At 53.7% G+C, this 11,890-nt stretch overlaps 2 protein-coding genes across 2 annotated transcripts; both read left to right on the top strand.

Annotated features, from left to right (window-relative positions):
• Positions 1 to 3,142: 3,142 nt before the first annotated feature.
• Positions 3,143 to 10,099, top strand: NEUTE1DRAFT_144699 (uncharacterized protein; the record flags this gene model as incomplete). The annotated part of the gene is made up of 4 exons (XM_009850283.1): positions 3,143 to 4,192; positions 4,749 to 5,111; positions 5,227 to 9,634; positions 9,696 to 10,099. 4 exons carry the CDS (start codon positions 3,143 to 3,145, stop codon positions 9,893 to 9,895), a joined length of 6,021 nt encoding a protein of 2,006 aa, XP_009848585.1.
• NEUTE1DRAFT_116150 (uncharacterized protein) lies at positions 10,093 to 10,358 on the top strand (the record flags this gene model as incomplete). Its single annotated transcript, XM_009850282.1, has 1 exon — positions 10,093 to 10,358. The coding sequence occupies one exon, from the start codon at positions 10,107 to 10,109 to the stop codon at positions 10,317 to 10,319; it is 213 nt and encodes a 70-aa protein (XP_009848584.1).
• Between the last annotated feature and the right edge of the window lie 1,532 nt (positions 10,359 to 11,890).

Below are 11,890 nucleotides of genomic sequence, written 5' to 3'. Positions count from 1 at the left end.
TTTGTCCAGATCTGTTAGACCACCACACACTCAACCTTCCTGATGCTAGAGATACATACGAAAGTACCCTTTTTCTTGCTTATCGGGGATGGTGGCTGAGATGCGCACCTTTGAGTAAATTTTTTCGACTTCCACACTTGCTTCATGTTGTCTTGGTGTCATGCCGGCTGGTCTCATCTTGCTCGCTTGCTTTGAGCTTGTCCTGCCCCGCCTGTGCAATGTACATCTAGAGCCTGTCTGGCTTACGTGCCTCGTTCGGTGCGTTCTACGTGGCCTTGGCTTGAACAACCTTCAAGGTTGCCCGTCCGCCGCCGTGTCAGGCGATCCCGCTCATCTCTTTGTCCCGTCCGCTGTGTTGGCGTCCCCAGAGCAGGCAGGGTACTTATTGTTCAAAGTAGGATTCTTGATGGTGCTGTTATTCAAGTTCCATCCGTTTCGAACACGAGGTTTACAGCAAGTTCTGCTCCGGCGAGCCAGAGCGAGCGGGCAGTCACAGTTTCAAGGTACCGGTGTACGTGCAATCGTCTCGAAAATCCCGCGTGGGAGTCGTGGGTTCGTAGTTGACAAAGTGAAACATGATGAACCAATTTCTCAGGTTATGTCATCTGATCTGGAACATGAGTCCTCGTGCTTACTGCGAACACTGCAGTTTGGGTCTGCACTGCCGGCGGCCGGCAATTCCCGGCAGGCAATGATGAATTCGCAATCTCATTGGTTATCATTGAGCTAATAAGGTACGTACCTCTGCGCACGTACCACTCAGTGAGCTCTGCTGGTACCTAGCGGCAAGAGGAAAAGAACTTGAAGGCGACCATCGAATTTTGAATTCTGATTGATTTTCTCGACCGGGCCAACGTAAGTAGGCAGGGCAGGGTAAGCCAGCCAACAACAGGGTAGGCGGCAGGGCGGTCTGCACGACATTCGAGAAAATTACAAGTTTTTCAGCTGCTGCCCTGGCATCATAACTAATTGTTTAGGTCCTTTCGCCTTCTCTGAAGGATGGATATGTCAATTCAAAAGTCAAAAGAATGGAGGAAACTATGTCGGAAACAAGGAGGTGAAGGGCAAAATGGGTAGTGCGAGGTTGGAACAACAACATGGGCGATGTGGCCTCGGGCTTTTTCTCCAGGCCCCAGAATCATTGAAGTCCCGTCGCAGGGGTACGTACCGTACCGCCCGCCCCAGCCGGCCGCGTTCCGCGCGTGCACCCCGTCCGTTCTTTCGATCGCGCCAAGGCTGGAGATTTTTCGAAGAAGCATGATGGTAAAATTCTGGTAAAAATTCGACATTGGAGTTTGTGATGCCAAAATATCGAATGTTGCTCTACGCTCATGGTGAAGGAGGGTGGATCTTCATGTAACGAAAAGATAAGTAGGTTGGCAAGTTTAATGGTTGGGCGTTGACTGTGTCTTTCTATTTCGCGGGCTGGCATAGCACTTCGGCAGTTCTCGTCCACATCAATGGAGTGGTTCAGATGAGAAAATCGTGCCTTGGCTTGGCGTTGTTTTTCAGCTATGACTCTGACCGGACACAGCCCGAGCGACCGGGAGATGAAACATCATACGCGTTCAGCTTGTAATATCACCAGATTGATGTTATAGTAAAAATACTCGAATACCAAGGAGTATACGTTTCGCGGCGCAAAAAGCAAGCCAAGTGACAATGCCAACTAATCACCACATGGTGATGATGCTCAAAGTATCATCCCGTGATGGTTCTGTCCAACTCAAGCCTCGGGTAACAGGCGGACAGGCTAAGAAACAGACGCGGGCCTAACAGGACAGGGACCAAGTCGGTGGGTCTAGCGCGGTGGGCTGACGTCTTTCGCGGAGCGCAGAGTTGCAGGGCACAGGGCAGTAGGGCACAGGGCAGGTGCGTGCAGCGGGTCGTGGAGGTACAAGGCCAATCAGAAGCCGGGAAATGGATCTGCTGCAACGGGAATGGGATGCATCCAATGTGGTGCTGGACTGGGGTGGGCAGACTGGGCCTCTTTTCCCCCCCCCCCCAGTGATGGATGGATCGCTCATCCTTCACGAGAGGCAACTGGAAGACCAGCAGCAGCGCGGCCTTACGAAAGGGGCACGTCTCCGGTGAGAGAGAGAGAGGGAGAGAGAAAGTGTGAAGAGTCTGCATTTCCACAGACACGCACACAACGCAGATAGACCCCCCCAAAAAAGAGCAAGTACCTGTAGATGTGGCCATCAGCCGGAATAGAACGGACCAGCCGGGCAACCATCATGGTCAAGGCTGTCAACAACAACTGACCATCGCGAAGTACCTCTTGCCATTCCGCGCTATCACCACGACTCCCAACACCATCACACCGTTCCTGTCCGGGTCTCCATCGGCCATTTCTCCTCTTCCGTGCTGTGTCATCTCAACCACCTTACAATCTGGCTTCCATCCAGACTCGCTCCCCCCGTCATCCGACGATCCCACATCACCACCACCAACACAACCATCACCACCACAGCGATTACTTGCTGCCCATCAAGACCAGTCACCATCTAGTAGTGTTTCAGCTGTCATTGCGACTCTTGGACGATTGCTCCCAATCTTTCCCGTGACGACTGCAGTTACTGCCTAGCGACAACTGCGTTGCGACAGCTTTAGTTTCCGAATAGCTTCTGCCCCTCAGCTTGTCATCTCGGGTTGCCGCCATTCTGTCCGATCCGCAAGTCGCGACAACAACCGCTTGTAGCAGCCAAACCACCACCACCGCCACCCGACCGATCAGCCGCAACGGCCAAGACAAAGTCATTGATTCCGACCCCGAATCGACCGAATTCTAGAGCAACGCAGTCGAGAAGCATCAAAACCACCTCTACAAATGCACTAGAGCATAACAGAGCAAGCTCGCCGCTCTTCCTTGCGCCGCGCCCACTTTGTTTGGATCGCGCCCAAGTACAAGCAAGGCAGTGGAAATAGGGACTCGCCGGCAATCGTCTCGTCCGATGGGATACCGATAACACGTAGAGATTAGGTATACAAGCAAGCTAGAGACGGAGACAGAGTCAGAGACAGAGACAGAAAAAAGAACGAGACATTGTTGTATTGACATTGTACTTTGTACGTTTGGACTGGAAATTGAGGGGGGACCGGTACACGGTAGACACCAGACACCAGACAGACAGCAGCCGGCATGGACCACTTCTCGACAGTGCTGCAGCGACCTCCTCATTTTGACGAGGATGGAACAGAAGGGAGAGGAGATCGAGGAAACGGCGCCGGTCCAGGTCCAGCACCACCACCACCACGCGGAGGTCTGCGCGACATTCTCAACCCAGTGAGCAGCAACAGCGCCGTACAATCCCAAGCAGCAGCACCACCACCACCAGCAGCGTCATCATCGCTCCATGGATTTGCAGGATCAGTGCCGCCGACCTCCTTGACAAATTCTATGCGCGCGACGCCGCACAGCTCGTCCTCGTTCAATTTACGATCGCCGACGCAGCAACCGTCGGAATACCGTCATCCACTTTCCTCTCTGGCGACTCCAGCACACGCTGCTGCACCACCACATCTAGCACCCTTTACGGCCTCGCCTCCCACGTCCACCATCAACGCCAACAACAACAACAACAACAACAACAACGCGCTAGGTGCCGCCGGCAGTCTGAGCAGTCAACCACCACCACCACCACCCACGGGTCCGCCCTCAATTCTTAATCCTCCAACACCAAGCCAACAACATCAACAACACCACCATCCCAATCCCTTTGTCGCAGCATCCGCACCCTCGCTGCCGCCGCCGCCGCCGTCCTCGTTGCAAGCTCCACCCGCCATTACACCCATCGCTGGCCTATCAGCTCCGGCCCCGGCATCGAGTTCGCTACCTCTGTCAGCAGGAGGCATCGGAAACTCCATCACGGTCTCGTCCAGCTCCCAACCGCCAGCCCGAGCATCGCAACTGCACGCGCCATCGGCCTACTATTCGCCGGCAGAATCGTTCCGCGATCGGGATTCGTCAGTACGCGAAAAATCATCGACAGGCGGCAGCTTTTACGACCCAACCGCCGAGGCCAGCAACAGCATTAGTGGCTCGAGTCCACGAAAAGATCGAGATCGCGACCGTGATCACCGGGGTACAACAAGGGAATCACAGCGCCGCAGGGTTTCGGGCCATTCCGACACGGGCTCCTCCTGGCGAAACGCGACCCAGACTTCCGCTTCGGGCTCGGCCAGCAACAAGGTAAGCCAAGATCCATCCATCCATTCACTACGGCAAATGGAATCCACCGAATCAGCACACTAGCAATCACCACCACAAGCCTCAACAGTCATTGAACCACCAAACCACCACACTGCAATACGCACACAACACACACCTGCCTGAGTCGAATGGCCATGACAAACTTTCTGGTCCCAGCACCACAACCCCGTCACGTCGTCCTTTATTCACCGCCCGCCATTCCCGTTCCCTTTCCTTTCTTTCAACACCACCATCCCACACATCACCAACTTCATCCCTCCCCTTAATACCGTAATTACATTCACCCCTTCACCCGCCCTGCCCCCAAGGTTCTCAATGCAGTAGTGACCAAAAACAAGTCAGCCCTGCATAACCTTGGCCGCTGGGTGATGGTCCAAAATTTACAAAAGTGCACGCCGCCACCACCACAACAACAACCACCACCGTTTAAATACTACTCTCCTTCCGCTGCACCATCCCTTGCCAAGCACTGCTGCTGGCATGTTCAATTGTTCCACATTCACTGACCAAATCTTTGCCTTCCTGCCATCATTAGGCCCGCGATCCGTACAACTATTCCCCGTCCTCGGCCGATTATTACAACACCAGGAAAAAGGAAAACTACCCGGTCGATAATACGTCGTCTTCATCGATTGCAGCTCCGTCCAACTTTACTGTTGCGACGCGTAGTCCTGTAGCCGCGCTTTCCCATCCGGCATCCATAGCTGCACCAGCTAGTGTCGGCAGTCTCACCGGATCCATCAGCCCCAGGCTTTCACTCAGACCACCAAGCATGGCCTCTCCCACCATACGAAGCGCCGTCTTAGCTAATCCCACAAACGGCATAACTTCCACCGCACTACCGGCTCTAGGCAGGAACGATTCGCCACCTTCCAAGATGTCTCCCGCTACATCAACCGTAAGCTCTTTCGCTCTTCGTCCCCATGTACCAATCGGCAATGTCCATCCTCCCTCCCTTTGTCCTCCCCCTTCTTTCACGTAACCCTGTCGCTGACAGCAATTTTTGCTTCTAGAACCCTAGCCGTGCCGCTGGTGTCATGTCCTTTTCCAATATTCTCTCGAGCTCCGAGCCCGTTCCTAGACCCCGTGCGACTTCACCCAACAACATGGATGATGACGACGACGTTCCCATGAAGGTCGAGCGCGCCGACTCATCCGAGAAGGTCGTCAAGGAGAAGAAGGAGAGGAAACCGCGCCAGCCCAAGCAACCACGCATCTCTGACATCAGGCACTCCGAGTCCACTCCCAAGGGGCGACGAGGGTCGACCAAGCAAGAGAGTCCGCTGCCCAACATTCGCATTCCGGCCAAGAGAACGGCCAACGGTGCTCCCAAGCAACAAAAGACATTCTCGGCGGAGAATGAGGAGAAGATCAGGAAAGCGATGGATCGAATCGAAACACGAGAGCTTCCCCACGAGGACGAATTCGAGGAGGAGTTGCGCTTGTGGAGGGAGCGACGCGAGTACAAGAGGCAACAGATGAACCAACGCGACCTCCGCCAGCGCCGACAGAGGAGAGCCGACTACACCGAAGTCGAAGCCCAGAAGCTCAAGCTGCATGCCGACTTTGGCAAGCGTCGATATGATGATCTTAATTACGATGATGCGTTGCAGGAGGTTCGGGAGCGCGAGCTCTTTGCCGAGAAGGAGCGCAAGAAGGACATGCAGCGCAAGAGGCGGCGCGAGAAGTCCATGGCCACTACCATGGAGGCAAAGGCAGCCGCCTTGGCTAGGGCCTCTGCAGCGCAGGATGAAGCCGAAAGACAGAAGTACATGCGCGAAGCAGAACGGGCGAATAAGAAAGTTCAACAGACCCGCCTCATTTTGCAGAAGGGCATCAAGGGCCCGTCGCGGAACACCGGTCCCATCGAGCCGAACCTGGAAGGCGGTACTATGGCTACGTTCCAGGCCGAGAACATGGAGCCTGGTAAGACGAAGGGTAAGGGTCGTGCCGGCGCGAGACCCAAGAAATCCAAGGAGCAGAAGCAGGCCGAGAAGGATGCCGCCGAAGCTGCCCAAGCCGCTCTTGATGCCGGTCTCGAGCTGCCGCCCAAGGAAGAAACCAACAAGATCCGCATCAAGCTCACCAAGACTAAGGCGCCCAAGGAGGCTGATGTGGACAAGGATAAGGAGAACAAGGAGCCTCAAGAGCCGAAGGAGCCTAAGGAGCCCAAAGAGAAGGTGGTGAAGGAAAAGGTTGTGGAGGAACCCAAGGACCCGTTGGAACTCAAGTTCCAGTCCAAGGGCTTCAACCAGATCTATGACCAGATTTGGCGCGATCTTGCTAGGAAGGACGTCAACAAGGTGTTCAGATTGGCGATCGATTCGTATTCTACCAAGTCCTCTAACCTCAAGAAGACTGCCATCCTCGCGTCCAAAGAGGCCAAGAGATGGCAACTCCGTACCAACAAGGGCACCAAGGATTTGCAAGCTCGTGCCAAGCGTGTCATGCGTGACATGATGGGCTTCTGGAAGCGCAACGAGCGTGAAGAGCGTGATCTCCGAAAGGCAGCTGAAAAGCAAGAGCTGGAGAACGCTCGCAAGGAGGAAGCAGACCGCGAAGCCGCTCGCCAGAAGAGGAAGCTCAACTTCCTTATCTCGCAGACCGAACTGTACTCCCATTTCATTGGCAAGAAGATCAAAACTAACGAGGTGGAGCGCAGCACGGACCACCCCGATGAGATCGCGGCTGAGAAGGACAAGATCCCAGAGAACGAGATGGACATCGAGGTGCCTACTGGCCCCATTGGTGCCAAGGTTACCAACTTTGAGAATCTCGACTTTGACGCCGAAGATGAATCGACGCTGCGGGCTGCTGCCATGGCGAATGCGCAGAATGCTATTGCCGAGGCCCAGAAGAAGGCTAGGGAGTTCAACAAGGAAGAGTCCAAGCTTGATGAGGATGGCGAGATGAACTTCCAGAACCCAACCATGATGGGCGACGTCGAGATCGAGCAGCCCAAGCTTCTCAACTGCCAGCTCAAGGAGTACCAGCTCAAGGGTCTCAACTGGCTCGTCAACCTGTACGAGCAAGGCATCAACGGTATCCTGGCCGACGAAATGGGTCTAGGAAAGACGGTGCAGTCCATTTCCGTCATGGCCTACCTTGCCGAGAAGTACGATATCTGGGGTCCCTTCCTGGTTGTTGCGCCTGCATCGACCCTGCACAACTGGCAGCAGGAAATCACAAAGTTCGTTCCCCAGTTCAAGGTGCTCCCTTACTGGGGTACTGCAGGCGACCGTAAGGTGCTGCGTAAGTTCTGGGATCGCAAGCACACGACCTACAAGAAGGACGCCCCCTTTCATGTCATGATTACCTCGTACCAACTCGTTGTCTCTGATGTTGCGTACTTCCAGAAGATGAAGTGGCAGTACATGATCCTGGATGAAGCCCAGGCTATCAAGAGTTCACAGAGTTCGCGTTGGAAGTGCCTGTTGGGCTTCCACTGCCGTAACCGTCTCCTGTTGACGGGTACCCCTATCCAGAACAACATGCAGGAACTCTGGGCCCTGCTGCATTTCATCATGCCGTCACTGTTCGACTCTCACGATGAGTTTAGTGAATGGTTCTCTAAGGACATTGAGTCTCATGCTCAGAGTAATACCAAGCTCAACGAGGACCAGCTGAAGCGTCTGCACATGATCCTCAAACCCTTTATGCTGCGTCGTGTCAAGAAGCATGTCCAAAAGGAACTCGGCGACAAGATCGAGATGGACGTTTTCTGCGATCTCACATACAGACAGCGTGCCATGTACGCCAATTTGCGCAATCAGATCAGCATCATGGACCTCATCGAGAAGGCGACACTGGGCGACGACGATTCTGCTAGTCTCATGAATCTCGTCATGCAGTTCCGTAAGGTGTGCAACCACCCTGACCTCTTCGAGCGGGCGGATACCGCTTCGCCGTACTCGTTCGGCTACTTTGCCGAGACAGCCTCGTTCATCCGTGAGGGTAGCCAGGTTACCGTCGGTTACTCTACGCGCAGCTTGATCCAGTACGAGCTGCCTAGACTGCTCTGGCGCGACGGAGGACGGCTGCACAAGGCTGGTGAAGACAACCAGGTCGCTGGATGGCGGAACCAGTGGCTCAATGAGAAGTTCAACATCTGGACTCCGGAGCATATCCGTGAGAGCCTAGCCGGGACTGACAACTTCTCATGGTTGCGCTTTGCCGACACAAGCTACGAGGAGGCATACCAGGCTAGTCACAAGGATCTCTTTGCTCGGGCTGTCGAGATGTCCACCAAGAAGAACCGGCTTGCGAAGATCAAGATCGCTTACGATGAGCCGGAGGACTTGAACTTCACTCCGGCGCATGCCCTCTTCCAGATCAGGGAACGTGAGGATCGGAGGCCTTTGGCTGAGATCACTGAGCAAGGCATTCTGGGCAGTTTGATGAATGTCTCCCGGAGTGCATTCTCCGAGACTGGCCTCGGTCGTCTCGAGCAGGCTGCAGCTCCCAAGGCCTCGGCTCCTCCTATCGAGGTGGTCTGCGACAGCCGTAGCGCAGTGGTTGAGCGGGAGAACATCATGTTTAACGCTCCCATGCGCAAGGTCCTCTTTGGACCTACCCTGGCCGAGGAGAAGGCGCTCGTCGTACAAAAGGTGCCGCCATCACGCTACCCACCGCCAGCGTTGCTCCCTGCGCCAGACAAGGAGAAGCAGAAGTTCACCAACATCACCGTCCCGTCGATGCGCCGCTTTGTCACCGACTCGGGCAAGCTCGCCAAGCTCGACGAGCTCCTGCGCGAGCTCAAGGAGAATGGCCACCGCGTCCTCCTCTACTTCCAAATGACGCGCATGATCGATCTCATGGAAGAGTATCTTACTTACCGCAACTACAAGTACTGCCGACTCGACGGTTCAACCAAGCTCGAAGACCGTCGCGACACCGTTGCCGACTTCCAGACCCGCCCCGAGATCTTCATCTTCCTGTTGTCTACTCGTGCCGGTGGTCTGGGCATCAACCTGACCTCTGCCGACACCGTCATCTTCTACGACTCGGATTGGAACCCGACCATCGATTCGCAAGCCATGGATCGTGCCCATCGTCTGGGTCAGACCAAGCAGGTTACTGTCTACCGTCTTATTACCAAGGGCACGATCGAGGAACGCATCCGCAAGCGTGCCATGCAAAAGGAAGAAGTCCAGCGCGTGGTTATCACGGGTGGCTCTTCGGCTGCTGGTGGCGGTGTGGACTTCTCTGGTCGTCGTGCGCCTGAGAACAGGAACCGCGATATCGCCATGTGGCTGGCGGATGATGAGCAGGCGGAGATGATTGAGAAGAGGGAGCGCGAGCTGTTGGAGAGTGGAGAGTTGGATAAGTTGCAGAAGAAGAGCAGGGGAGGTAACAAGAGGAAGAGGGGAGGTGCTGGGGGAGAAGGGAAGGAGGTTAGTTTGGATGAGATGTATCATGAGGGTGAGTCTTTCTTTGTCCATGACTGTGACCAAACGAATGAAATGATGCTAACTGATTACAGGTGAGGGCAACTTTGATGATGGAGGGAATAATATCAAGGGTAGCGGAACGGCTACGCCTAATGGTGCTGCCGGTGGTGAGGGAGGTGATGGAAAGGGAGCAGCGGGAGGAGCGGCGAAGAAGAGGAAGACGGGTGGAAGCAAAAAGGCCAAGACGACCAAGCAGAGATTGGCTATTGCTGATGGGGAGATTGATATCTGATCCCGATGTTCGTCTCCTGGAAGCCTCCTCAAGGGAAGATATGAAGAGCATGATATCGCAGCGCTGAATTCGTGAAGGAGGAGGAGGAAATTGCTTTCTTTGCATTGTTTTCCTTTTGTAGTACTAGATGGTGAACGGGTGGGTGGGTTTGAGCTGAGCATTTGCTACATTCGTCAACTTGCATGTTCATTTCATGGATTCAAAGACCATTATGACCTATCGGATAGATAGGGTCGGACGGACGGAAAACGGAAAGGCAGCCGTAGAAAGGAGAAAGAGAAAGAAGTGGAACGAAGACATCAAAGTGCTCCAAGACCTTTACATTCCGAATGTAATAGGGTTGGACGGACGGACGGACGGACAGCTTACCCACCTAGAAAAGATGTATGGATATAAGCATAAGCAGCACACAAGTTACAGGTAGACTTACCTCCAGGCACAATATATTATACTACACATGCTACATTATGGTCATATGCCTAAGAATGAGGAAGAAGTGCTGGTTGAGCGAGGAGGTGCCCTGGGGGTGGTTGAGGGAGATGATTAGTCGTTGAGACATGCCCGGCTGCCCGGCTGTCCGGCTCCAGAAGACGGAAGACGGAAGCCAGGACAACCCGGCGGAGACTGGAGAGTGGTGGAGGTGTCCATTACCAACATAGTGGAACGGAAAGAAGAAGAAGCTTTTGTTTTTTATTCCGATAGGGGAGGAGCCATTGATCACTTTTTTCTTTGATGTACTTGCTCTATTTCATTCAAGTTGCTCGGGACGCTTCTTCTTAAGTTTCATCGGTGATGCCTGCGTGGGTTCCATTGTGGGCTCAAGCTGTCGAACGTCGATAGCTAGGTAGCAATGGCGATGCGAAATACGGGTACAGAAAAGGGGTCCTAGAGGTACCTAGGTAGGTAGTTAGGCGTCCAGAGGCACGTTAACGCAGATAGACGACGATCAACCATCCATGTACGGCATGCACGCACGCTGTAATGCTGCTGTTTGTTATAATTGTAATCTGGTTTGGGTGGATGCACTAATATCCAGCTAGAGGTCTGTACATATAACATCGAGAATAGTGAGTGAGGATCACCTCCTGGCACTAGAGGTACCTATTAGCTGGCACCCGAGCGATATAGACTACCACTATGATCTGAACTCAATACTGCTGTTTACGTTTAACTTTAGTAATGTTTCATATTTACTTTCCGTCTTATAGTAATGCCTCAACTCAAGTTGTGCAGTACCGGGAGGTACCTAGTTGTCGTCGTGCAGAAGAGGAAACGGAGGTGTTGGAGGTGACTCCCGTCGATGCCCGGTCAAGTTGTTAAAGGTAGGTACCTACCTCTTACCGCTAGTAAGCCAACGACCCGCTGTTATGTAGCTGCATCTTTCCCCAAGGGCACTGACAATAAGAACTGGTAGAGCCTCCGTCGTCAACGGACCTGCAAGGCCCGTAGAGTATGGGACCGAGTTTCCAACTATGTTGTTATTGCTTTCCATCCTTGTCTTGCCTTCCATCGTTGATCATGCGCGTAAGCAGGCGTAATATCTAAATGTCCACGATACCCTATGGTCTTGTGAGCGCCTGTGGACGCTGGCTTGCTGGCTTGCTGGCTGAAGCAGTGGTAGCACAGGTGTTGCTAACACTTTCGTCAAGTCATCAAAGGGACAAAGGGTCCGGAAAAGATCATTGGCGCTGCCATATCTCTGTCTCTGTACAGTAAGAGAAGCTGGTAATTGGGTAAGGAGATGAAGCTCTTGAATTACTTCCCCTAGTCCGGTTAGGTTATGAATGCTCTTATAAGGTTCAACAAGGCAAAATGTTACGGGTTGATGGTCGATGTTGGAGGATCTTTGTTAGTGCTCTTTTCCAGGTTGACGTGCCCATGGTCAAGTTGACGGGCAAGGAAGGCATGACATGGGGAAAGTGGGGCTAGGCTAGGAATAGGTACTGTAGTGGGAGCTGAACGAGCGCTGTTTGTGCCTTGAAAATGCCCTGTAAG

Source organism: Neurospora tetrasperma (genome assembly GCF_000213175.1).
Source record: "Neurospora tetrasperma FGSC 2508 unplaced genomic scaffold NEUTE1scaffold_1, whole genome shotgun sequence".
NCBI classification, from domain to species: domain Eukaryota; kingdom Fungi; phylum Ascomycota; class Sordariomycetes; order Sordariales; family Sordariaceae; genus Neurospora; species Neurospora tetrasperma.
The sequence above is the reverse complement of the archived record's forward strand: the minus strand, read 5'-3'. Positions and strand labels throughout refer to the sequence as shown.